The sequence below is a fragment of the Canis lupus genome, chromosome 6 (genome assembly GCF_011100685.1).
Source record: "Canis lupus familiaris isolate Mischka breed German Shepherd chromosome 6, alternate assembly UU_Cfam_GSD_1.0, whole genome shotgun sequence".
In the NCBI taxonomy this organism is placed as follows: Eukaryota; Metazoa; Chordata; class Mammalia; order Carnivora; family Canidae; genus Canis; species Canis lupus.
This window is the reverse complement of record NC_049227.1, coordinates 40,884,319-40,909,125: the sequence shown is the minus strand read 5'-3', so window position 1 is coordinate 40,909,125 and position 24,807 is coordinate 40,884,319. Positions and strand designations below refer to the sequence as shown.

Sequence of the window (24,807 nt, the reverse complement as noted above, 5' to 3'; positions counted from 1 at the left end):
AGTCTCCTTGAATGGATCATCCCATTCAAGATCCCCATCCTTCTGCCTCAATGCAGATATCCAAGATAACCCCCTTTTTTAAAAGATTTTATTCATTTATTCATGAGAGACACAGAGACAGAGAGGCAGAGACACTGGCAGAGGGAGAAGCAGGCTCCCTGCAGGGTGCCCGACGTGGGACTCGATCTCGGGACCCCGGGGTCACACCCTGAGCTGAAGGCAGACGCTCAATCGCTGAACCACCCAGGTGTCCTGCAGGACCAATCCTTACAGAGATTTTTTTTGAGGGTGTGATAACATGTATAACATAAAATTTTTCTCTCTTTAATTTTTATTTTTAATTATGGTAAAATATACATAACAAAATTTACCATTTTCAACATATTTTTTAAATTTTTATTTATTTATTCAACAGAGACACAGAGAGAAAGGCAGAGACAGAGGCAGAGGGAGGAGCAGGCTCCCTGCAGGGAGCCCAATATGGGGCTCAATCCCAGGAACCTGGGGTCACACCCTGAGCCAAAGGCAGACAGTCGCTCAACAACTTAGCCACCCAGGCATCCCATTTTCAACATTTTTAAGTGAATATTCACATTGATATGTACCCCTCACCAGTATTGTTTCTCAACTCCATCCACAGGGCATGAGAATTTCAATTTCTTCACATCCTTGCTAAAACTAACTTCCATTTTTTAGATGACAGCCATCCCCTGAGTGTGAAGTGGCATCTCAGTGTGGTTTTCATTTTCATTTCCCTGATGTCTAAGGATGTTAAGCATCTTTTCATGTGTTTGTTGGGTTTGGATTAGGCCATGGTTTATTGTATATGGCACCAAATAACATGCAGAATTTAAGAAAATGTTTGGAAATGGAATATCTGATATGACTTTGGTATCAGAATATATAAAGAGCTCCTACAGCTCAACAGCACAAGGACAAGCAACCCAATTTAAAAAAAGGCAAAGGACTTGAACAGGATTTTCTCCAAAGAAGACACACAAGAAGCACATGAAAAGATGTTCAACATCACCAACCATCAGGAAAATGTAAATCAAAATCACACTGAGGTACCACTTTATACCCAGAACAGTGATTTAAGGGATGCCTGGCTGGCTTAGTTGGAATAGCATGTGACTGTTTTTTGTTTTGTTTTGTTTTGTTTTGTTTTGTTTTTTTAGGATTTAGTTATTTATTTTAGAGAGAGTTAGAATGACCGAGAGGAGCAGAGGGAGAGGGAGAGAGAATCCCAAACAGATGCCATACCGAGTGCTGAGTCCTACACGGGGCTCGATCGTGTGACCCCGAGATCATGACCTGAACAGAAACCAAGAGTCGGACACTTAAAATCGAATGTGCCACCCAAGCACCCCAAGCATGGGACTCTCGATCTCAGGGTCGTGAGTCAAGCCCCACATTGGATGCAGAGATTATTTAAATTAAGAAGCTTAAAAAATATATTTTTTTAAAGGACACTAACAACAGTTGGTGAGGATGTGGAGAAATTGTAACCCGAGTACACCATTGATGTAAAATGCTGAAGTCACTGTGGAGAACAGTTTGGCAGTTCCTCAAAAATTCTAAACATAGATATGATCATACCATGTGATCTAGCAATTCCGTTCCTAGGAATACACACAGAAACAGAGAAAACAGGTACCAAAAAAACTTTTCCATGAATGTTCATAGCAGTGCTGCTTGCAACAAGGAAAACCTGGTAACAGCGCAAGGGTCACAGTAAGGGTGAGGCCACTGATGCCGCGAAGTGGGCGAACCTCGAAAACACTACACTGAAGAATAAGGCCGTAGGGCAAGTCACGCACCCTGTAACTCCATTTCTACAAAATGCCCAGAAGAGGCGATCCATGGAGACGGGGAGCAGGCAAGGGGCTCCAGAGAGCCCGGGGGGGTGGGGTGGGGGAGCGACCGCTTCACGAGCAGGGGTTTTCCTGTGGGAGTGACGACGTCAGACATCAGCATGTACTGAATGTCACCAAACTGCACACGTTGAAAGAGGGTTGGACTATGTGGATTTCACCACACTGGAAACCAAGAAAGCGGGGCGCCCGACTGGCTGTCGGTGGAGCATGCAAGTCTTGATCTTAGGGATGTGGGTTCAGCCCCCACGTTGGGTGTAGAGATGGCTTAAAAATTCAAACAAAAAAAAAATCTTAAAAACAAACAAACCAAGAGAAACCATTGCATATCCTCCCGCGTCAGGGAGAGTCCCCTGCCCTCGCTGCCCTCAGTCTGGCCTTCCGGGCCTTCCACGGTCCAGCCAGCCCCATGTGGGGCCCTCGAGCTCCAGCGGCGCCGCGCACCCAACCCCCTGGAATCAGCAGCTCAGGACTGGAGCTCCGGCCCCTGGCCCTCCGACTCCTTCAGAACCCGGTGCTCAACGACTTCCTCCTCCCAAGGTCTCCCAACCTGGCTCTGCTGTGAACTGGACCTCGGGGCCACAGTGTCCAAGGGTCATCTCATCTCCAAAGAGGGAAGCCAGAGTTTTCTGGGCACAGAGGTGCGCAGGCGACTCGCTCAGGGGAACTAAGAGCAATGTGGCCGAAGGGGCAGGTCACGCAGCCTCCAAGGGGCTGCATGCTCAAGCTCCAGCCCAAAGCTGGGTCTCTGCGTGTCACTGAGAGAAAATGTGATCCACAGAAACAGTGTCTCCGGCCGCGCAGAGGAGGCGTCCCAGCTGTGGGGGTCACTCGTCACATGCAGGTTCCCTGGGAAGCCACGGGGGCCACACAGATGCTGCTCTGATACCGGGCCAGCGCTCCCCAGGGGTCGGCTCCAGGAAGTGGATTCAAGCTATTTTTTTTTATCCTTGGTTAGAACTAAAGATGCCTGCACCTCACTTCCGTCCACACCCTTCCCGCTCTCTACAAGCTAAAAATACATTCTGGGTCCTGCTTCCCCGCTGCTGACCACAATCTGGCTCCTCTGAGGCTCCCCACAAACCCCGGGGGCGCCAGTGGCATGCAGAGGGGAGGGGGAAGCCTGTCTGAGGCAGGGGGGCCTGTGCCTTTGGGAGCCTGGGGCTGCAAGTGCTTTCTCCTGCGTGGACCACAGGGGTCACCAGAGCCCCAGGGACTGGCACCTCCTCCTCCACTTGACCCTACCTGTAAAACCTCAGCACCTCCAACCCCAGAGAGCCCGAGAATAGACTGGCCCCATCCCCTCGCACTTCTCCGGCCCCTCTCCCAGCCAGCAGCGGTTTGAAAGACCCACTGGACCCCTTTTAATCTCAGGAGGAGAGGGACCTCAGGAAGGCACAGAAAGAAGTCATAGCACCTCCTCTGCATCTGCTGGGTGCAGGTGGACCCTTTAAAGAGGTGAGGGCAGAACAGGCTGTGGGCCCACACCCTTCTTTTCTGAGGGGTCCGAGTGAAGCCAGATAGCAGGGAGGGAAGTGGTGGCCGGGGAGGGGGTGCTGAGTGGCAGGATGCTGAGGGGAGGGGAGGGGAGGGAGGTGGGGGTCACCCGCTGGCCTCCGTCCGGACAGGATGTCTGTGCAGGGGCTCCGTTCTCAGAGAGACTTTGGTCCATTTTCCGCAAAATGGACATCATGCAGCTGGCCAAGTCCGGGCTCTAGATCAACCCCGGTGACTGCAGAGGGTAGGAGCGAGGCCAACACCCTGAGGTCCTCATGCGACCCGTTCAGCAGGGTCTTGCCTCTCACCGTGACCGACTCCCACACAGGTACTTCCTCGCCAGGCATCCAGGCTCTGCTGGTCACCAGAAAGGCCGTGGGCCAAAACCGGGCTGGGCCCAGAGCTCCAAGTGCTTCCTGGGAAGGTAAAGGGGTGGCAGCCCCCAGAGCAGCCCAGGGCACAGTAGTCACCACTGCTGCCCTCTGACTGTGGGGGAGCTGGCCTGGGGGCGCTCGCAGGGACCCAGTCCTCCTGCGGCAGATAGGCAGGCGGCTGCCCTCCCTGTAGCACATGCCCTGCTTTCAGCACAGCCTCTGGGAGGCCGGCGCCAGGGCCCTCCTCCTCGTCCTCTGGGACCACTGACTGCCAGGGATCCACTGGGTCATAGGTCAGCCACGCAATGGCCTCCTGGTCGCTGGACTCCGAGGCTCCTTGTGGGGGACCGACAGGGTCCGGGTTCGGCAGCAGGCCAGTTCTGTGAGCCCTGATCCAGGTCTAGAACAGAGAGCATGGGGTGTGCGTAGGGGAAGGGCTCAGGCCGCATGTTCAGGACTCTCCCTGGAAGCAGCCTTCCCTCCTCCTCCGAGAAGCTCTCCTGAAATCCTCGCCTAGAGTCCAAACAATGCCTGTGCTCAGAACATTCCATCTTACCTCCACATGCCAGCGTATCCGTAGCCCAGGACCCTCAGTAATCCCCCACCTCACCGCACGGTGCTCACAGCAGCCCGAAAGAGGGTACAGGTAGTGACAGGTGCCAAGGACAGAGAAAGTCCCTGGCTGCTGCTCCAGGCGCTTCCATGGGCTACAGAGACTGCGCCCCTCTCCTGGACCCCCCACCCACATACTCACACACTCACACCGAGACGCTGTCGGGAACGGCACCTTTGGGCTGAGGGCAGCAGACCTGGACCCCTCCGTGGGGCCACAAGAGGCCCCCACCTCCCAAAGGGAAGTATGTCCTAGGTGAGACCAGGAGCCACCACCAAATGGACCACACATACCTTGCCCTCTGTTACTGCCCTGCTCCCTGGAGAGCCCACCCATGGCTCCAGACCACCCCCACCCCCACCCCACCCCCAAGGGGTCTAAATAACTTGGCTGGTGACATGGGTCTCCAGAGGAGAGCTGGGTGCGTGCAGCCCACATGACCTCAGGGGTCTGGACAGAGACGGCCACTACCCGAGAGAAGGAGGTGGCCTCCACCAAAGACAAGATGCTCCACTTTAAGCCTCGAGTTATACTCTTGGACAACAATCCGAAACTGAAAACTGGACTCCCTTTCTAAATTTTGTTTTCTGGGCTCCCTTTCTAGAGACACAATGATAAGGCAGAGGGAAGCCCAGCAATGGCAGGGGGATCGGGGAAGAGCAGGCCCAAGAACCCCAGGAAGCATCACATGCCATCCTCCACCCGCAGTAGGGAACTTGAAACCACCTGCTGGAGCCCAGAGGGCAAGAGCCCCCAGGCCAGAGGGAACTGAAGGGGTCTGATGCGAAGACCCTGCTGGTGGCGCTCACCGGGGCACTACAAAGGGGGGGATGTGGAGTGTGCTCAGTGGCCAGGGTGCCAGCACGCTACCCAGGGGAACAAGGGAGGGCCAGGCGCTCCCCATCGACCACCAGAGCAGTAGCTGCAGACCACCAAGGGCCCCAAGGACAGCACCAGCACCAGGCCCTCCCCACAGACACCTTCAGAGAAGAAGCAGGCACAAGACACGTGGCAGCTGCAAGACACCACCATAGTCTGCACCACAGAATGACCATCTACCTCCCAGAAGCTGCTCCCCGCAAAAGAAAAAGAAACCCGCAATAGAGAATACAGCTAATTGTTTTGATGCATTTGAGACACAGCGTGTAAATTTAAACCCACTACGTATACCAAAAAAGCTCAAAGCACTGACAAGGCCCCCACACTAGCCCCCACTCTCACCGAAGCCCACATCCTGGGCAGGCCAGGCCCGTGGGTGACCCCAGCCCCGCCCCCACTCCTGCTGCGGGCCCACACGCACCTGGAAGTCCCCGCAGTGCACGCTGTAGAGGGCCTGGAAGAAGGGCGCCGGAGAGGGTACTTCCCGGTAGAAGCTTCTCTTCATCCTGAGGCCGGGAAAGGACAGCTGGAGGCCTACGCACACCCAAGGGGTTGGGGGAGGGGGTCCTCGGAGGCCCCAGCTCAGGAGGCCTGAGGTCCCGTGGGAGCTCCACTCCCTTGCAGCAGAGGCAGCCCTGTGTCATCTGCACTGCTGCCTCTCTCGCCTCTAGCCGGGCGCAGACCTGCTCTCGGGGCAAGACCCAGCACGTGCCCGTGCGGCCTCCCCGGCCCATGACCCCGTAGGTCTCCTTACACCAAGACACGTGTCCTTACAGGGTGAGCTGCGAGGTGGGTTTAAGGCCACAGGGAGAGCCCTGGCGTCTTCCTCCCAGAGGGAGCCACACGTGTGCCCCTAGCAGCCAGGAGGCAGCCCGCTGCCCCACCTGACTCCTCCATGAGCAACAGGCCCACTGGCCCCCCACAAAGATGTGGCTCAGGACACAGCAAGTCCCGCCTCAGGGGCCCACGGTCACAGCTCATCCGCCCCCTCGGCTTCTCTTCCTAAGGCCTGCCAGTTCCCTCTACATGGCTCCCTCTCTGCTTCTCCCGCCGGTTCCAAGCAAATAGCCACCCTCTGGACACCACCAAGGCCTCCAGGTGGGTCCTTCCCCGCCCCGCTCAAATCTATTCTCAAAATACAAACCAGGCCTTGTCGCATAGTTTCTCGTGGTTCAAGAGCTTTCCTGTGCTCCCAGGTCAAGTCTGGCCTTCACGGCCCACCCAGCATCTCCTCCCCGACCCCCTCCCCCCCAACACCCCACTCTCTTGTTCCCACTTCCTCACATCCTTCCTGCTGCCAGTCCACACCCGGTCCATCTCCTATGGGCCCCCTCCCATGACCTGACAGGGGTGATGGTTGTCAACGGGGCCGCGCCTGTTTTGTTCTCTGGGGCATTCACCAGGGCTCCGAGCACAGCAGATTCCCAAGACTGCATTTTCGTAGAATGCATTTAAACATGAGCAAACCACAGAGCACCTCCAAAGGCCAGAGATGAGGCTCTTGGGTGGCTTGGGCCCGATGAATTTGGATCCTTCTGAGCCTCTTTGGAGCCATAGGGCCCCCAACACACCCGGCAACTGGGGAGCTCTCCATGGGTCCAGGGCAGAGGCTTCAAAACCCCCGCCCCATCCAAGACCAGACGGTGGGGAGGGATGACCGGTCTGGCCCAAGATGCCCCACCTACCACACACCTACACGTGCACACACTGACTCACATCCACACACATGGACATGCACACAGAAACTCACACAGAGACATGCTAGCACAATAGCATGTGTGCACACAGACACACACACCCTGGCTACCGACCTGGGTGAAAGCTTGAACACGACGAGGTAGGTCAGGCTGGTCAGCAGCAGAAAGACGGGCACAGCAACAAGGGTGCTGCTGTCGGGCTGTCCCCGAAGCAAGAACAGGTGAGAACCTACGGGAAGGAAGGGCCCAGGGCTGTGAGCCTCTCTGGCACCAGGACGTTCCCCCAATTCCATATGGCAAAGCACCCCTAGGAGTGCCCTGGGCCACACTGGAAATTTGCTCATAGGCCACAGGGATTGTGTTGCACCTGCTAATGAATCGCCCGCCCCTGGCCCTCATCTCCTCCGTCTACAAGTTCATCGGGGTCAGACCCCTTCCCACCAGTTCACAGGGGTCAGCCCTGCCCTCCCTTGGGACAGGAGACAACATCCAGGCTCCAGAGACAGAAGCACAGGCCCGGAGTGTCACCCGGGGACACACTCACACCAGCGACAGACAACAACCACAGGTTCCGAGAGGCCCAACATTTGGCAGGTGATTGTTTCCTCCTTAAAACTCTCCTGTCTCCAGGGGAGGGTGGTCAGCTGGGGCATGACTGCCTCAGGGAGGGGGTTCCAGGAGGGCGAGAGGGTGGAACGGTGCGATGCACGAGTGAGGGGAGGCCCTCTGGGAGGGAGACCCCACCTTGGGCAGGGCTCTGAGGAGATGGGAAGCACACAGACTGGCTCCATTCGCTCCACTGGCCCTCATAGTGCTGCTCCTGCCCCATCTCCTCCTTCAGTGTGGCCATCTGGACACGCAGCCTGGCCTCATAGCTGGAGCCAGGGTCCAGTTCGACAGCTTCAAGGGTGAGGCGGGTCACCCCGACAATGTGATCCCTGTGCCGGGCCTGCTGTGGGGCAGAGGACAGTTAGCAGGCGCTGAGGGTGAGACAGGGTCCACTGACCCTCAAGAACCCACACACACACATATACGTGACCGTGCACACGCACATGGGCACGGGTACACATGCACAGCACACGGGCCTACAAGCACTAAACGCAGGTGCACTGAGCTGCTGCTCCCAGGAGAGAGTGTCAGCCCAGCATTACCTCCCAGGCCTCCTCCTGTTTCTTGAAGGCCAGCTCGTAGCTGAGGATGGCGGCCAGAGGCTCCAAGGCAAGACTGACGCCCCAAGTCAGGACACAGGATCCAGAGCTGACATTGCTCTGTAAGTCCAAGGGAGGGTCCAACTTCACTGAAACACAGTGAGGCTACATGAGGGCATGTCTGTCATGATGCCCAGGACTGGGGGGTCTGAAAGATGCTGGGAGGGTGGGGGCATGGTCGAAGCCCTCCCCTCCCAGATCACTGGCCTCACTGGGAGGCAGCTCCCCCAGGGAGGGCCCAGGTGCAACACGAGGACAGTGCGTTCCTCCAGCCCCTGCAGCCAGACAAGGTGATTTCAAATCTTGCCCGCATCTTCCTTCACAAGCTGCTGCCGGAAGTGCCGGCCAGTGTCTTACTGGAGTCCTTCCTGCTATGACTGAAGTGCATTTCAGGTGACTCAAGTTGTACCCCAACCTGAAGCACTACATCTTCATCCTCCTCCAAAGCCCTGCCTCTCCGGTAAGCAGTGGGCTCTTGCCCTCCCAGGGGCCCAGCCTGCTCCCAGCCCTGGGCCTCTCTTAGCAGGGACGGAGAACATTCGCTGGGCCATGAAGGTTAAGAGCAATGGGATCTTGCCTCCCAATCCCCTTGAAGCCAGGATGTTCCCTGTCCAGGCACCCAGCCCAGGCCTCACCGTGTCTCCGGGGCAGGTACTGTGGGTCCACCAGGCTGACCTGCTCCTTCCCAGACACGTAACGGTGGAAAGTGATGGTGAAGTTGTCGGAAGGCACGAGCACTTCCTCGGGCGGCAGCACCACAGTGCACTTGCTGGCCCGGAAGACGCATCTATGCTTGCTGCCCAGCACGTGGTTGCTGGAAAGGGAGGAGGTCGGTACCAAGGGCCCACCGCACCCGCCCAGGCCTGCTGCTACCCCCGCGGGAATCCCACCATCATGGCCTTCATGGAGCCTGGCCCTCCAGACTCACCTGGTAAAGAGGAGCCAGGGACTGGGGCCCTGACCCAGCTCTGGGGCAGACCAGTGGCAGTCAATCCTTAGGACGTTGTTGTTGAGGCAGGTGAAAGATCCAGCCTCGAGCCCTGGGAACAGTGATGGCTTGGAGCCCCCCGTGGCTGCCTCCGGGCAGGGTTAGGGCCTGGCAGCTGACACTCTGACAAGGCAGTCCCCCGAGAATGATGCCAAGAGAAGGCATCACGGGCACGGCTGGGAGGTGATGGGCTCTGAGCCCCGGCGCATGGGCGGGAATGAAGTCCAGGCAGGTCCCTGAGGACACGCCCAGCACCCTTCCCGCCAAACCCTTCCCTGTGGGGTGAGAGAGATGGCAGCCCTGCCCACCAAGCTCTCCACCAACCCACCTCACACAGAGACGGGTGCCAGCCCTCACCTCCTCCTTCCCCGTGGACAGAGGCTCCGGGCCCAACCCAGGTGCCGACGCAGGTGCAGATCAGGAGCCAGGTGCTCCACTCTGGCAGCAGGGCCTCACTCTCCAGGGACCAGCCTGCAAAGGACTGGGCTGAGAGCGCTCCCCACGGGATGCTCCCCATGAGACCCCGAGGGCTGCCCCCCGTGGGGCATGCTCCTGGCCATGAGCTCTGAGCGGGTCACTGCCTGCACCGTCACCACAGGCCGTGCAGAGATGGGGCACCACCGCCCCAGCTGTGCTCCGGAGACACTGGCGCTGCGAGACACCGCTGGGCACAGTGCAGACTCATGGCCACCCTGCCCTCAAGCCCACGGCTCTTTCTGAAGGGTTCTGGACTCTGAGCCGCTGCGTGGCTGAGTGTGCCTAGAAGCGTCCTCTTCGGCTCGGGCACCCCCTGCCGGCACGGCTCCCATCCCTATCGTCCCTATCGCACAGGGCAGCTGGGGCAGGGCGACCTCGGGCCCGGCGCAGCACGAGTGGAACACTTGAGTCCCCCCAGCAGCCCCGTGGGGTAGACTCACTGTCCCTACTTACCGACAGGCGAGTCCCGGGGCGGGGAAAGCCTTGCCCCAGGTCACGCGGCCAACAGCTGCCCATGCCCTCCCTTGCTGGACCCACAAATAAAGACCCACTTGCAGAGGCCGTGCACTGCCCCTCCGCCAGCTCGGCCAGCCGTGCCCCTGTTCTGAGCTACCCGCCCTGCAAAGGGAGCGCCTCAGAAGAGCAGGGCCCTCAGTGCGGGGGCCCACCTGGGCAACAGAATCCCTGGGGGGATGGGAGCTTAGCTGGGGACAGGGGCTCTGCTAGGAAGCGCCTGGGTGCGGGGAGGCTGCTGACGTCCTGTCACCCCATTTGTAGCTCCAGATGGTGCACTGATAGTTCCTAAGCAGGAAGCAGGGCCAGCCTGGTTATGCAAGCCCGATGGCTGATAAGGAGGCAAAGAGCAGCAGATGCGCTCACAGACCACAGCACGTAAGCCCTCCAGGAGCCTGCACGTGCTCAGGCAGCAGACGCCATGCCAACGGCCCAGGAGACATCCAGGTGCCCACAGGACAGACCCCTGTTAAGATCCGTGCTCAGGAAGACTGCACCACCATCCCCAGGCACCAGCAGCCACAGCACGGGAGGCCGTAGCAAGCTTACCCCAACAGCATCTGTCCCCTCCTGCGCAGTGACAGGGTGGAGATGGGGGAGCAGCCTACAATAGCCCACGGTCAGGATGGTGATGACAGGATCAGATTGAGCACCGAGATCTGCAGGGTCTGAGGCACAGCAGCCACCGCCCAGCTGAGGGGTCCCTGGGTGGAGGCACCCCTCCGTCTGTGCAGAAGTGGGCCAGCCCTGCCACAGGCCAACCCAGAAGCAGATGGTTCGGGAGCATGGGGTGGGGAGGCTCCAAGCTCCGCAGACCCCAGGGCAGGGACAGCTGAGAGCTGCCAGTGCCAGGACCCACTCTGGGCGAGCAGCAGAGACCTACACGGGGGGATGGTCCCTGCTCGTCCCCTGAGAACTCTTTCCACAGAGAACGCTTCTGTCTACACAGCGAGCTGGCTGGGGCGGGGCCGCCACCCTCTGAGAGGAGCAGAAGCCAAGACCAGGGACAGCAGCAGCTCTTCCCCAACGCCTGGCACCTGGTAACTCTGTGCTCGGCACATGTTCAACCAGGGTCCACACAGCCTGGGAGCTGCCCACCGTGCCCAGCGCACGCATACTGCTCTGTCTCCCCTCGGGGCTACCCACGCCTCTGACTACAGACACTGGGCCAGGCGTTGTAGAAACCCTCACCCGCACACTCCCCAGTCCTGGAACAGGCAGTGGGAGGACACCGGGAGATCTGGTCACAGCTCAGACAACACTAGACCATCTCGCAGCATAGCTGATGCCACCACCTGGCGCTGCCCTTGTCCCACCAGGTCTGAGGACACTGCCTCCAGCCCATGAGCACTCTGTTCCCTTCTCAGGACTCATCTCCTCCATGACCTCAGGGCCAAGGTCCAGCCCGTGAGGTCTGACTGCTGGGGCCTCACAGCTTTCCTACCCTGCTCTCCTGGCCCACCATGAAGCCGGGGACCCCTGCCTCAGAATCCACACACACTGTCAGACCCAGGGGCAGGTCTCCAGACAGACACAGCCCCTCACCCACCCCGGCCCCCAGGGGAATCCCCCCAGGGCCCGGTGCCTGGAGACACACCCTCCCAAGTTGGCTCCACCCGGTCCACTTACTGTCCCCTCTCACACAGAGTCTTCATTTTTTTTTTTTTTAGAGTATTCACTTTTAACGGAGTGCTATCCTTGTCATTCTGCGTACCCACTCAGAAAGCTGGCAGACATAGAGGAACGGAGGTTGCTATTTCAGTGGACATTTATCTAGCACTTTCTTCCCTCTTCTGGGGAAAGAGGAAGCAATTGAAACCCTCACGTATCTGGGTCTTGGGAGGTGCATGTCTGGGAGCCGTGGCAACACCAGGCTGGAGCTGTGGAGACAGACGAGCTGGGCCCAGGCCGGCCTCAGGTGGACATGGACAGGGGGAGGGACCCAGAGCAGAAGGAAGAAGGGAGATGAGGATGGAAGTCTGAGGGGCACAGGCGGACGGGGGCCAGGGGAGCTCACTCTGGGTCCCCTGCTGGCCTAACCCACCTCACACTATACCCCCTGCCTGACTTCCTTTAGCATCGTGTGCCTGTTCCTTCACAAAGCTCTCTCTGGCCAGACAAGACACCCCCAGGTGAGGCCAGTCAGCTCATGGCAGGAGCAGGGAAGCAGGTAGTGCTGGGGGAAAGGTCTAGAGTAAGGGTGTTGACACAGTTCTGGGGGACCTGGGGGCTAAGGGAGGAAAATGATGCACCTGCTCTTCCCACAGTTAACACTGACCTTCTCTGTCCCGAAATGTCCTCATAGCTCCTTTGTAAGCACGTCAGCAAAGCTCGTAGCTATGCTGCCTCTTTACACCAGGCTCTTCCAGGGGGAGACCTGTCTGATTCATGTTGTGCCCCAACAGGGTAAGAAATGCTGACCTTGCCTCTCGATGGTGTTAATGCTTCAGACCCCTGGGAAGAGCGCTCTGGGACATGACTTAAGCACGAACCCTCACCTCCCCTTCCTCTGCTTGGCCAAGTTGACCTTCCTTCTGGGATCCCACCCTCACCCGCTGCCTGCCCACAGCTCCAAGGGGAGATCCCCAGACTCTGGCTCCTCTTCTGCCCGAAGGCCCCCCCTCCCAGGACATAGGGTTTTAAGGTGTTTTGCCAACCCCAAGACCGGGACCTCATCTCCACTCATGGTCCTTACAGCTCAGACCATCTGGCCCCAGAACAACCCCTAGCTCAGCTATTGAGGAAGAAAAGTCTCTTCCACACCTAAAAACTCTGCCTAACAAACTCAGTACTCTTCCCTCTGCCCAGCAATACTCAGGACTGGAAGTGACAGCCTGTCATTCTTTAGCAAATATTGCCAAAATGCTGTCTCTGGGAGGCACCCAAGATCAGGACACTGGAGGAGGTAAGACTAGGGTGATGCTCCCCACTGCTTCCAAGGTTCATCCACAGGCTCCTCCCAGGGCCCGGGCTGCCTGCCCCTCTCTGCCATCAGCTCATGCTGACTTGACTGCCAGACTCACCTTCCCAGATGCGTCTGCTGGGTCCCATGGCAAGTCTGAAGGGAACCCAACCCTCCAGACCTGGAGGTGACCGTTCCTGTGTTTGCAGTGAAGCCTCTCAGCCTGATTCAGGATATAAGTGCAGTGAGCAGTGACGTGAGCCTCCCACGGCGGGCTTACACAGGCCGCCCACATTTGAAACCACGATGCAGAACAGAGCAGCTGTCCCAAGTGGGGCTGACAGACGACTGCCACCAGTAATCATAAACCTGGGAATTAGGAGGTGGGATGACCCTTCATTCCCCATAACACCCAAGGTTGCCAAACATGGACACTGATGACCTGTCCATTGATTGGCAGATTGTCTGTTAAATTCATTCCGACAAACTCCCCTGGAGAGGGTGCTAAGCACAAAAGTGATGCACTCTTAAAGAAAACAAATGATACAGGAAAAATATAAAAATGAGTCCTCTTTATCTCACCCCAGAGCGAGCTTCTGTGAGAAATTGGGCCAAATCCTTCCAAAGATGTGCAAACAAATGCACATTTTTGATGGACTCACACTGTGCTGAGCTTTGCAGACTCCTTGTTCCTCTGGCTATTTTCAACATCCTTTAGGTCAGCACATTAAAACCTGTTTTTTGCCTTTAATGGTAGTACGTGCCACGGTTCAATAAACCTACGGATGAACATTTGGATTGCTGCCTCTATATGCTATTTTTATTTTTTGAGATATGACATATAACATTATGTTAATTTCCGGTGCATATATGCAACTTAGTGAACAGTTCTGGTCATGGATCTTTAATCAGCAGAATGAGTATCTCTGCACAAAGAATTTTAGGGATGGAACTGTGGGACCCAAAGTTCAGCATTTTAAAATACAGGTACTACCAAGTGGCACTCCAAGAACATGCCACCGTCTACACCAGAAGTCACCAACAATGTATCTTATCAGTCTTTTTAATCTTTGCCTATCTGATAGGCAAAGATATTTCAGTGTTGCTTTCATTTACACTTCACTGGTTATTAGTGAAGATATGCATCTTTTCATTTACTTATTGGCTGTGTGTTCTTTAGGGTACCAAATAAGGTCACATTTCAGGGTGCATGTGTGTGTTCTGTGCATCAAAACATCTGGGGTAAGGTTTGGATACCCCAGAGCTACAGCTCTGGAGTCTGAGAACAACCAGGACCCACAGAGAGATGAAATCAAAAGTTCAAGCCCATGAAACAACTTAGGAATGGCCAGAAACATAAATCACACATCTATTTTTTGAGAGGGGGAGGGGGCAGAAGGAGAGCAATAACCTTAAGCAGGCTCCATGTCCAGTGAAGAGCACCCGAGGCTGAAACTAGAATTTACTACCTTAAGTCCCCCAGACCACACAACCCACACCACGACCACAAAGGCTGGAAAGGGAGGAAATCCCAAAGGGGTGGAGCGCACCAAATTCTACATCTAAACTCTACTTCCTAAAATAAACAAACAAACAAACTTTACCAAAGTCTCTGGATGACTTCTGAACTACATGTGTATAGGCCAACTCCAAGCAACCCAGCTAAGGTTAAACCACCTGAACAGAAGTTTGGGCTGCTGCCTATATCAGAGACAGAGTTTACAGCCTGCTTTAAATACAAATAAAAAGTCAACACTCTCCAGAGAAACCTAACAGGATCTAGTATCTACAATCTGTATCATTCACAATTGCCAAAATAAATCTAAGAGTATTAGACATGTGAATAAACAGAACTAGGTGACCCACACTTAAGAGGAAAGGTAATCGATAGACAAGACTCCCAGGACTAAGAGGTTGGAAACAGCACAGGTTTTTAAGTAGCTACTCTAACTATGCTCAAAGATGTAAAGGAAAATATGTTCCCAAGGAAGAAATGGGAAATATGGGAGGAGAGATACACACTATAAAAAAGAACTAAAAGGAAAATATATGAGAAAAACACAGCATCTTAAATAAAAAGGATACATCATAATAGTGCAGAAAACAAGAAAAACCCCTAAGAGGACATCTGTGGAAGTTAACCCAGTGCCCTTCCTGGGTGATGGGAGGGAGCCAGGGAGAGTCCTGGAAAATCACTATGACTAGTCAGTTCTAAATATGAAGCAGACATATAAATATATACATATGTGGGGGTTTTTTTCCCCTTAACCTATTACCAGTGCATACCCATCGTGACAAAACAAGAAAAGTGGACCCTGAATGTAACATTTTTTACAGCACAGCATAGATTACTGCATCATCAAACTGGATGGCAAAGGACTGGTTACTATGGAATGACACTGCAGCAGACCGTTATCCAAACACGCACGAAGCCACTGGCACTATTCTCAACACACCACAGAATTTCTTCAAAAAACTTAAATATGAAAATGAAGCAATCAAATTAAATTTCCAGGTGGCTGATTCGTTAAACAAGCCAGGAAAGCCACTTATGATGGTGACTTGTGCTTAATTAGAGCAGCTGAAGAAGTGTGTCCAGAGAAAATAAATATGACTGTGCCTTTTAGAGAACGGTTCTAAAAGCTAAGGACACTGGGAGCAACATCAATAGTTAAAAATGAGGCGAATGATTTGAACTGATTTTCCTTGAATCTGGATGAATCCACCAATGTTACTGAGACTGTTCAACTGTTTCTCTGAAAAGTCAATGCCTCAGCACTGAGCTGGGAAGTGACTGAAGAATTAGCCTGTATGCATGGTGTGCGTAGAACAAGCAACAACCGCAGGCAAGAATATTTTCAAAGCTGAGAAAACACTATTTCAGTAGACCATGGATTGGAATCTGCTGATACAGGTTACAGGAAATTCTTTGTGGAAATTATTTGCATCTGTCATCAGTGTTGGCTCCATTCAATCTATTGGTAATGGCAACAGTTAACTTCATTTGCTCTCTTGCACTTAACCAGCGTTAACAGATGCATATTTGCAATCTAGTTTGATAAGAAATGCTCACTTTGAACCCCAGGTTAAGCAAAATGATATCCATTCTTTTTTTTTTTTTTTTTTAAAGATTTGTTTATTTGAGAGAGATAGCAAGGTGGGGGGATGGGGAGCAGGGAGCCCAACATGGGGCTTGATCTCAGGACTCTGGGATCACACACTGAGCTGAAGGCAGACACCCAACTGAGCCACCCAGGCACCCCGATATCCATTATTTTCAACAGACCCCGCATTACAAAATGCTGTACTCAATTACTATGATTACATTCTGAATTTTATCTATCAAAAAGTTGTGAAAGTTTGTTCTAGATTTTGAGTCTTGACTCACGAAAGTCTAAAATATTTACCATCTGGGATGCCTGGGTTGCTCAGTGGTTGAGTATCTGCCTTCAGAGATCCCAGAGTCCCGGGATCGAGTCCCACATCGGGTTCCCTGCATGGAGCCTGCTTCTCCCTCTGCCTGTGTCTCTGCCTCTCTCTCTCTCTCATGAATAAATAAATAATTTAAAAAATAAATAAATAAAATATTTACCATTTGGCCCTTTTCAGAAAGTTTGACCCCTGAAATTGTTATCACCACTTTATATGTGAGGAAATGAAGGCAGAGGTTTGGCAATTTGACTGAGGTCTCCCAGCTGAGAAGCAGAGATGTAGGCTAACTTCAGAGTGCATGATCTTCACCACTGACCAACAGCAAACACAGAAAATCTGAGGAGGGGATCCCTGGGTGGCTCAGCGGTTTAGCGCCTGCCATTGGCTCAGGGCATCATCCTGGAGTCCTGGGATTGAGTCCCACGTCGGGCTCCCTGCAGGGAGCCTGCTTCTCCCTCTGCCTGTGTCTCTGCCTCTCTCTCCCTCTCTCTGTGTATCTCATGAATAAATAAATAAAATCTTAAAAAAAAAAAAATCTGAGGAAATAAAACTGACAGTGCACACATGCACACATCAACCAATTGATGGCATAAACAGAACATACTAAAGGAAACACCCACATTGTAAAATTTCATCATCACCATAACAAACTGTTTTGGAAAATAACCAAACCAAGAGATGATGAGCTCAGAACCTGATCTACATGTTACGGCAAAAGAAAGCCATCATGTTGGGGCACCTGGGTAGCTGTCAGTTCAGCACCTGACTTGATCTCAGCTCACTTCTTAATCTCAGGGTCATGAGTTCAAGCCCTGCATTGGGCTCCAATGTGGAGCCTACTTAAAAACAAACAAACCATCACCATCGTGCCAAACTTAAAGATTATTCATGTCTGGAAAAGATACCGTCTCAAAAATGTAAAAATTTCTATCAGAGGTATAAATTTGCATCCCATGATTTCACAAGTGAGACTTCATTATTAAGAGATTTAGAAAAGTAATTAGGTCTGAGGTCCTGAGCAAAAAACGAAACTATCCACAAACTAACATCCTACCCCGCTCCAGTCCAGGATGTCCTTTTCCTTTTACTAATAAAAAGATGAAGGGCAGCCCAGGTGTTTCAGCGGTTTAGCACCGCCTTCAGCCCAGGGCCTGATCCTGGACACCAGGGATCGAGACCCACATCAGGCTCCCGGCATGGAGCCAGTTTCTCCCTCTGCCTGTGTGCCTCTCTCTCTCTCTCATGAATAAATAAATAAGTTTTTTTTTTTTTTAAATGAAGGAAGCATAAATATAGTCTACCTAATAAATTTATTGCAATCCTAGGAAACAAGAACAGAATGATAAATTGAAAAGCATGTTATCAGTATTCTGTTACCAGGAGAGCCCTAAGCATGGCAGTTGTTTGATGTCTGCTTCTCAAAGCACTCAAAACAATGAGAAAGCGGTCTCTTGCTGCAGCAACACGAGTGGGAGGACCCAGCACTGGACTCGGGGTGGAACTCCACAGATCGCTTTAAGAAATAGCAAACTGGACACGGGGGAAATCGCCAGCTTCGATAAGGCCAAGCTAAAGAAAATGGAGACGCTGGAGAACACCCTGCCAACCAGAGACCATCGAGCAGTAGAAACGGAATAAAATTTCCTAAGCATCTAGAGGGTTCCCCACCCACAACATCTTCGAGACACCCGGGTCGTGATGTAGAGGAAGAGCCACCTGCGAGATGGCCACGAGTGACAAGCTGTGCTGTGAACCCAGGCACTCCACGCTGAAGGCTGCCAGCCTGCAGGTCTCTGAGGGCCGCCCCCCAGCCCCCACCCCGCCCCAGTCAGACTGCCAAACTCTGCAGTTTACCCTGGGATATTATAGCAAATTATTTGTATGATTAACGAAAATAAAATATACTTCTTGGCAAAAAATTAAAAAAAAATAAACACTAGAAAAGCAGTATTAGACTTTCCATTTTAATTAAATATTCAGAATAGATAGTGATAAGTTTACAATTAAGTTAAATACTTAGATACATCTAATGTCCTACATTATAACATTTTACTTTATTAGTTGTGCAATCAGAGTGCATATTTAAGAAGGATAATGGTGAAAAGATGTCAATTAGCCAATATACCTACAAGATCCACAAACAGGATATTAAAAAGAACACACTTACTTATGTATACCCTTCCCTGCACACACAATCCCCCTGGATATAAATGAGCTCATCCGCTGACTGCCAGATGGGCTGGTACCCTGACCAGCTCCCGTGAAAGGGTTAGCTTTTGGCCACATCAGCAGAGACAGTTCAGGACAAACAGTTCACACTCCTGGCTGTGAATCCACCCTAGGGAACAAGGTAGGCAGACAATGACACAGCTGGATCCTGGCCCTAGTCCCTCCAGCGGTGTCCACACTGAGCATTGCAGCACTTGTAGAAGGTGGTCATCGGCTCGTCTGCAGAGCGAGTCTGAAGCTGCATGAAATAGGCACGAGGATGTTCGCATTTAGGACATGACTCTGGCAACGAGAAAAACAAGTGACCCACATTATGCTCATGACCAAACACACCTGCTAGAAGTAGGTAGGTATTAACACACCAAATCCCTCCCCGACCCCAATCATCTGGCATCCCCTGCCTAGGGCACCTTGCGCCATGACTGAAAGGCTGTAATTAGTGGCATCATTCCCACTACACTCTCACACTGAGGGGACTTGTGACCCTGGAAAACACTCCTGCTCCCCTCCCTGAGTCCCATTTTTCTTCTCAAATCTGGTTGAAGACTAGCTGGAAATGTGACATGAAATGTGGCTTATGGCTACCATGTGCATGATGGGGTCCACTCTGGGCAGATTCTTCCAAGTGCATCTCCATCACCTAAGCCCTCTCAACTTCCTGGAGGAGCCCCCAGGGGATGACAAATCCACTTCCCATTAAATTTAGGGATCCATCTCGGCAGCAGTTCCTCAGGCCGTTCTTATGAAGACCTCACCATACAACCCACACCTTTGCCAAATACCTCAAGGCAAAGTGACTTCAGTTCGGGAAACTGACCCTATGCTTGATAATGCCTTCAAACACTCACAAACAGCACTTTGAACATTAGGTACCAAAATCATCTTCTTTTCTTTCCTGGCAAATTCTGCCAATGCTAATTTTACCATATCAGATTTAGATGTTCTTCTATGGGGGAGAAAAGATAATACTAAACAGGAGTTGGGTCTTCCTCCGCTCAACACAGATGTGTTTAGGGCTCTCTTCTTTCCTTCCCTGGTCACATCTACCTCTATCAGACAGGAAACAAGACTTGAAATAAACATGTGAATGCTCTCTGCCATCAGCTTTTAAAAATCTACACCAGGAAGAAAAATAAATAAATAAATAAATAAATAAATAAACAAACAAACAAACGAATGAATGAATAAATTAATTAATTAAAAATAAAAATCTACACCAGGGATCCCTGGGTGGCTCAGTGGTTGAGCATCTGCCTTCTGCTCAGGGTGTGACCCCGGGGGGTCCCAGGATCGAGTCCCACATCGGGCTCCTGTATGGGGCCTGCTTCTCCCTCTGCCTGTGTCTCTGTCTCTGCGTCTCTCATGAATACATAAATAAAATATTTTTTAGAGATAATTAATTTTAAAAAAGATCCACAACTGAACAAATGGACCATATACTCTTCCTTAGGCTCCGACTTTCATTACTGCCATCGGTTGCTCCCCGCACAGCCGCCACTTGAGGACCACGCTAGAGGCCAAGTGCTGCGGGGCTCCCTTCACGCTCTCACAACGGAGGGAGGCCACCAAGGTCATGCGATGTTAAGAGGCTGTGGCTTTGAGACTAACCCACACCTGTACGTCTCTGGGGTTTATGCCAATATTGCCTGTGTAAGAAATAAATCACTAAAGAAGAAAATACACACGCTATTTTTAGGAGCTTCCTTCCTCAAAGGCAGCGCGGCCTCAGCTCTCACCTGCGGTGGAGTCCACGTTCTCCCAGGCCGCCGCGCCGCCGAGCACATCGTCCACTTCTTTCAGCTTCGGGTACTTCCGGTTGGTGACCTGGCGAAAGGCGGCAGGTGTTCAGGCCGCGGGTAGGGGCGCGGTGCTGACCCGGCCGCCGACTGCCCTCCTCCCCGCGGGCTGCACGATCCTGGGCAGCCGCGTCTCTACACCCGCGGCGCAGGGCTCGGCCCGGGTCCAGGGGCTCCAGCGTCGGGCCGGCCCAAGAGGCGGATGCAGCCGGGACCCCCCACCCCACCCCGTCCACGCTCGGCCCGGGCCCTCCGCGCAGGCCCCCGGCTCCGTCCCGGGCGTCGCGGCGGCGGCCCCAACTCCCGCGGGCAGCTCGGGGCGGGCGGTGCGCCGCGGCTCCGTCCAGGGCCCGGGTTGGGGCCGCAGCACCGACCCCAGGCACGCAAGTCCCGTAGAGGCGTGTCCGCAGGTGACCCGAGTCCGCCAGAGCCACGCTGCTCGGCACGACCCAAACACGGCGAGGCTGCGGGCGGGGCGGGGAGGGCAGCGGGAGCACGTGCAAAGGCCCGGCGGCCGTGTCGGTGCGCGGCGCGGGCTGCTCCCCGGGGGCTGGCGGCGTCGGCCCGGACCCGCAGTCAGCCGCGCCAGCGCACAGGGCGGGCCTGATCCGGCCACGGCTCCGACGAGGCCGCCCGGGCCGCCGCCGGGGACGCCGCCACGGGAGCCGGGTGAGGCCAGGCCGCTCCCGATACGGCGGGGGGCGGGGGCGGGGCCGCTGGAGCACCCCGGCGGGGCGGGCGTCGGCTGCTGGGCGGGGGGCGGCGGGTGATCACCTTGCGCGTGATGTTGTGCACGTAGGGGCAGGTGTTGCAGGCGAAGCGGTGGCAGCGCTGTCCCTCCTCCACGATCAGCCCGTTCCCGCAGCCCGGACAGAAGAGCAGCATGGCTGCCCCGCGCGCTCCCGGCAGCCCCTGCGGCCGCGGGGCGCCGGCGTCGGGCCCGTCGCGAGCTCCCATTGGCCCGGGCCGCCGCCGCCCCAATGGCCGGGCCGGGTTGGCGCTCCCAGCAGCCCCTGCGGCAGGCCGCCTCGAGCCTCCCATCGGTCCCCGTGGCAGCCCCGCCCCTCGCGGCCGGAAGCGGCGGCGGCGCGGTCGGAGCGCGGGGCTGGGCGGGCGCCCTGGAGCCGGCGGAGGCCGAGGCCGAGGCGGAGGCGGCGGCGGCGCGGCCCGAGGCGCCCGAGGCCGAGGAGGATGAAGAGGAGGCGCTGCCGCACTCCGAGGCGGTGGACGTGTTCCAGGAGGGGCTCGCCATGGTGGTGCAGGACCCGCTGCTCTGCGACCTCCCGATCCAGGTGCGCGGCGGGACCTCGGTGCCTGACCTCCCCCTGTGGGCGCCAGAGGTGACGATGCGGCGGGCCTCGATTCTCCCGTGTCCTTTAAGGACCTCACTGACCCGAGCACGAGCGGGGGCAGCAGGGGACAGGGACAGGCGGACGGTCGTCCGGTCCCAAGGCGGACCCCGACGGCGCCCCGGGCGCCCCGGGCGCGGCTGCGCTGCAGGTGCAGGTTCTAAGGTCGTTTCCGTAGTTGAGGCTCAAGTGGGGAGAACGGCTCCACCCCGGGACTCCGCATCGAGATTCGCGCCCCGCCCGAGGACGTTCACTCCTGGGTTGGGCGCCCCGGTCACCCTCGCACACCGGCCTCCCCTCCCCCCCCCGCCCGGTGTCGCCCTGGATCCCGGACTGACCGCGCCTCCTCCTTCCCAGCCCCAGAGCCCAGATCTGGCGCTCACCCTCTCCTGTTTCAGCGCTCCTCTTTTCCTGAGCTTTAATGCACTTTGCACATTAAACACTTTTAAAATGTAGGTGCAACCGGGAAACCCTAGCATAGAAGTAAGAAATCTTGTCTCTCGTCTTTCGTAAGATACGGCACTGCTTTTCCGATGCTATCCGCTTGTCTTGTCTTGTGGTTTGGGATAGCAAAGGCAGCCAAGGCTCCCACCTCCACCATTGGTCTTTCTGCAGGTTACTTTGGAAGAAGTCAATTCCCAGATAGCACTAGAATATGGCCAAGCGATGACAGTCCGCGTGTGCAAGATGGATGGAGAGATAATGCGTAAGTGCTCGCCCTCTCCCTGCGGACCCTGCAGTCCAAGCTGTCACGCAGACAAGACGCTGCCATGGCTGCTCAGGGGAAACTCAAGAGCCATGTACGTCGAAGGGCATCGGGGCAACCACAAGCCTACCCCACCTGAATTTGAGCCTCCGTCCAAAACAGTCTGGACAGAGCTTCTGGTTCCTTTCCTGCCGTCCTAGGCTGTGGCTGTGGATCCTAACATGGCTCTTCTCCCGCAGCTGTGGTTGTGGTGCAGAACGCCACAGTCCTGGACCTGAAGAAGGCCATTCAGAGATACGTGCAGCTCAGGCAGGAGCGTGAAGGGGGCATTCAGCACATCAGCTGGTAAGTGGAGCCACTGTTGCATGTGTGCCACAGAGCACCGAGGAGTTCCCTGTCCTGAGCGTCCCGGCGCGGTGGGTGCCACGGTGCCTGGGAGTCCTGCCTCAGTTCTCTTTCATCTACATCACCTCACCCAGGCAACTGGGCTTCTTAAATGGGGGCACCTTGGAGCATTTCCAGCGTAAGTGGTCTCCTTGGTTACAGACGGTGCAGCTGCCAGCGGCCCTACCCCATCTTCCCCTGGGTGGTCTCCTCACTCCTGCAGCATGGGTCGTCTCTGTCTCCGTGCTGTAGCCTATTTCATTAGGAAGGTGTGTTTGGCCCCCAGCCACCCCACACGGCTCTTTCAGAGCGGTGCCTCTTTCGAGCTACCTCGGGCCTGGTGTGTACAGGGTACAGGACAAGCCAAGAAGAGGCTGCCTGCCCTGGGCCCCCCAGAGCTGAGCATCCCGAGCCCATCTCACACACAGCTGCTGCGTCCCAGCTGCCCAATCACCCTGCTTGTGGTTTACCCAGATCCTCATCTGGATTTTGCAGGTCCTATGTGTGGAGGACCTACTACCTGACCTCTGCAGGAGAGAAGCTCACAGAGGACAGGAAGAAGCTTCGAGAGTAAGTTCACACCACATTTTGAGCTGCAGAGAGGCACCTGGTCTGTTGCCCTTTAGTACCCAGGCTCTGCCAGAAGACTGGGGCCTCTTCCGAGGGAGGAGGAGTCTTAAATCAATCACTGGAGAATTTGCAAGACCAAGAGAGTCCCTGGCTCAACCAACACCCTCCTGCAGGGAGGTTCCTGAGGGCTCTCCCTACTGGAATGGGAGGCATGGGGGCAGTGTGAGTACTGCTCACCAGTGGTAGAGCGGGGCTTCCTAGAGCCAGAGGAGGGCAGTGTGTGGGAAGGTGAGAGGCTGCCTGCTGGCACGACCTAGGTCCGTGAGACGATGGCCACTGCCACTCCTCACCTTCCCAGACACAAGCTGTTCCTACCTTTTTTTTTTTTTTTTTTAATACCCTCCCAAGTCTCAGGTGAGGCTCCACACATACCTTCTGCAAATCACACACTAGAGCTCTTCTTCTTTTCTAGTTACGGTATCCGGAACCGGGATGAGGTGTCCTTCATCAAAAAGCTGAGGCAGAAATGAACCTCCAGAAAGACAATTAGGTGCTGGTGGCCTGCACCCAGCTGGAACAGAGCTAAGCCCTAGGTCCAAACATCCTAATCACATGGCAGATGGACCTGGCCCTGTATACAAAATAAATCGTTTGCTTCTTAGTTTGAAAAGTCAAAAAGCCACAGTTCCTGGAGCAGGAGGGACCGCTGCTGCCCAGGCACAGAGGGGAGGCAAGGGCAGAGGATGGTGCAGGTGAGTCCTAAGGTCCAGAATGCTTCCACTTGAGCCCTGTGGCCAAATCATCCCCTCGCGATAAAACCTTTTTACTGTGATTTCTACAGCAAGGGGAAATAAAAGCAGATGGCCGGCTTTCTGTGTGTGCTTCTGCAGAAACGGGGGCCGTGCACCCACCAGCATGTGGCTGAGGTCTCCAGCCGTGGCTCACAGGGTTCACCTATAGTGACACACTTCACCCTTTGGCTCCTGGAAAGGGAGGTGGCCTGGGGCAGAACTTGGAGCTGCTGGCTGGAGAGGGAGGGCTGGGGTCAGAGTGCCTCTCCGTGTGCCAGGCGGCAGGGGTGGGGGTTGGGGGCGGAATGAGACAGCACAGCCGTGGGTTCTTCTCTCATTGTCAGCTGCCGGTCACCCTGGGGAAGGGGGCAGGAGATAGCCGTCCACCCTGCTGAGGGACTTCACGGGGAGGTATATCTCACACTTAACTTCCCTGTTCTGGGGAACTGTAAGGTGGGGGGTGTTGCGCGCAGAGGCCTGAAGAACCTCTCCCTCCATGGCCCTAGCCAGAAACCAGAAAGACGAGGC

At 54.9% G+C, this 24,807-nt stretch overlaps 3 protein-coding genes across 6 annotated transcripts; 1 reads left to right on the top strand and 2 right to left on the bottom strand.

The window, feature by feature from the left end:
- Positions 1 to 475: 475 nt before the first annotated feature.
- LOC611642 (interleukin-9 receptor) lies at positions 476 to 13,295 on the bottom strand. 3 transcript variants are annotated; one of them, XM_038540993.1, is made up of 9 exons: positions 13,144 to 13,295; positions 9,488 to 9,601; positions 9,071 to 9,182; positions 8,778 to 8,956; positions 8,086 to 8,231; positions 7,679 to 7,883; positions 7,049 to 7,163; positions 5,659 to 5,743; positions 476 to 4,145 (listed from the first exon to the last, which is right to left on the bottom strand). In XM_038540993.1, exons 1-9 carry the CDS (start codon positions 13,169 to 13,171, stop codon positions 3,645 to 3,647), a joined length of 1,485 nt encoding a protein of 494 aa, XP_038396921.1. In that variant the 5' UTR covers positions 13,172 to 13,295; the 3' UTR covers positions 476 to 3,644. The 3 variants fall into 3 exon arrangements, with proteins under 3 accessions (XP_038396921.1, XP_038396920.1, XP_038396922.1); XM_038540992.1 differs by having other exon boundaries at positions 7,679 to 7,886; positions 13,144 to 13,294; XM_038540994.1 differs by lacking the exon at positions 9,488 to 9,601 and having other exon boundaries at positions 7,679 to 7,886; positions 13,144 to 13,294.
- A 5,104-nt stretch (positions 13,296 to 18,399) lies between these two features.
- On the bottom strand, positions 18,400 to 21,413 carry POLR3K (RNA polymerase III subunit K). The gene is made up of 3 exons (XM_038538894.1): positions 21,254 to 21,413; positions 20,420 to 20,507; positions 18,400 to 18,965 (listed from the first exon to the last, which is right to left on the bottom strand). Exons 1-3 carry the CDS (start codon positions 21,362 to 21,364, stop codon positions 18,838 to 18,840), a joined length of 327 nt encoding a protein of 108 aa, XP_038394822.1. The 5' UTR covers positions 21,365 to 21,413; the 3' UTR covers positions 18,400 to 18,837.
- A 149-nt stretch (positions 21,414 to 21,562) lies between these two features.
- SNRNP25 (small nuclear ribonucleoprotein U11/U12 subunit 25) lies at positions 21,563 to 24,357 on the top strand. 2 transcript variants are annotated; one of them, XM_038540990.1, is made up of 5 exons: positions 21,563 to 21,771; positions 22,444 to 22,534; positions 22,774 to 22,879; positions 23,414 to 23,488; positions 23,961 to 24,357. In XM_038540990.1, exons 1-5 carry the CDS (start codon positions 21,730 to 21,732, stop codon positions 24,016 to 24,018), a joined length of 372 nt encoding a protein of 123 aa, XP_038396918.1. In that variant the 5' UTR covers positions 21,563 to 21,729; the 3' UTR covers positions 24,019 to 24,357. The 2 variants fall into 2 exon arrangements, with proteins under 2 accessions (XP_038396918.1, XP_038396919.1); XM_038540991.1 differs by lacking the exons at positions 23,414 to 23,488; positions 23,961 to 24,357 and having other exon boundaries at positions 21,597 to 21,771; positions 22,444 to 22,628; positions 22,735 to 22,866.
- Positions 24,358 to 24,807: the final 450 nt, after the last annotated feature.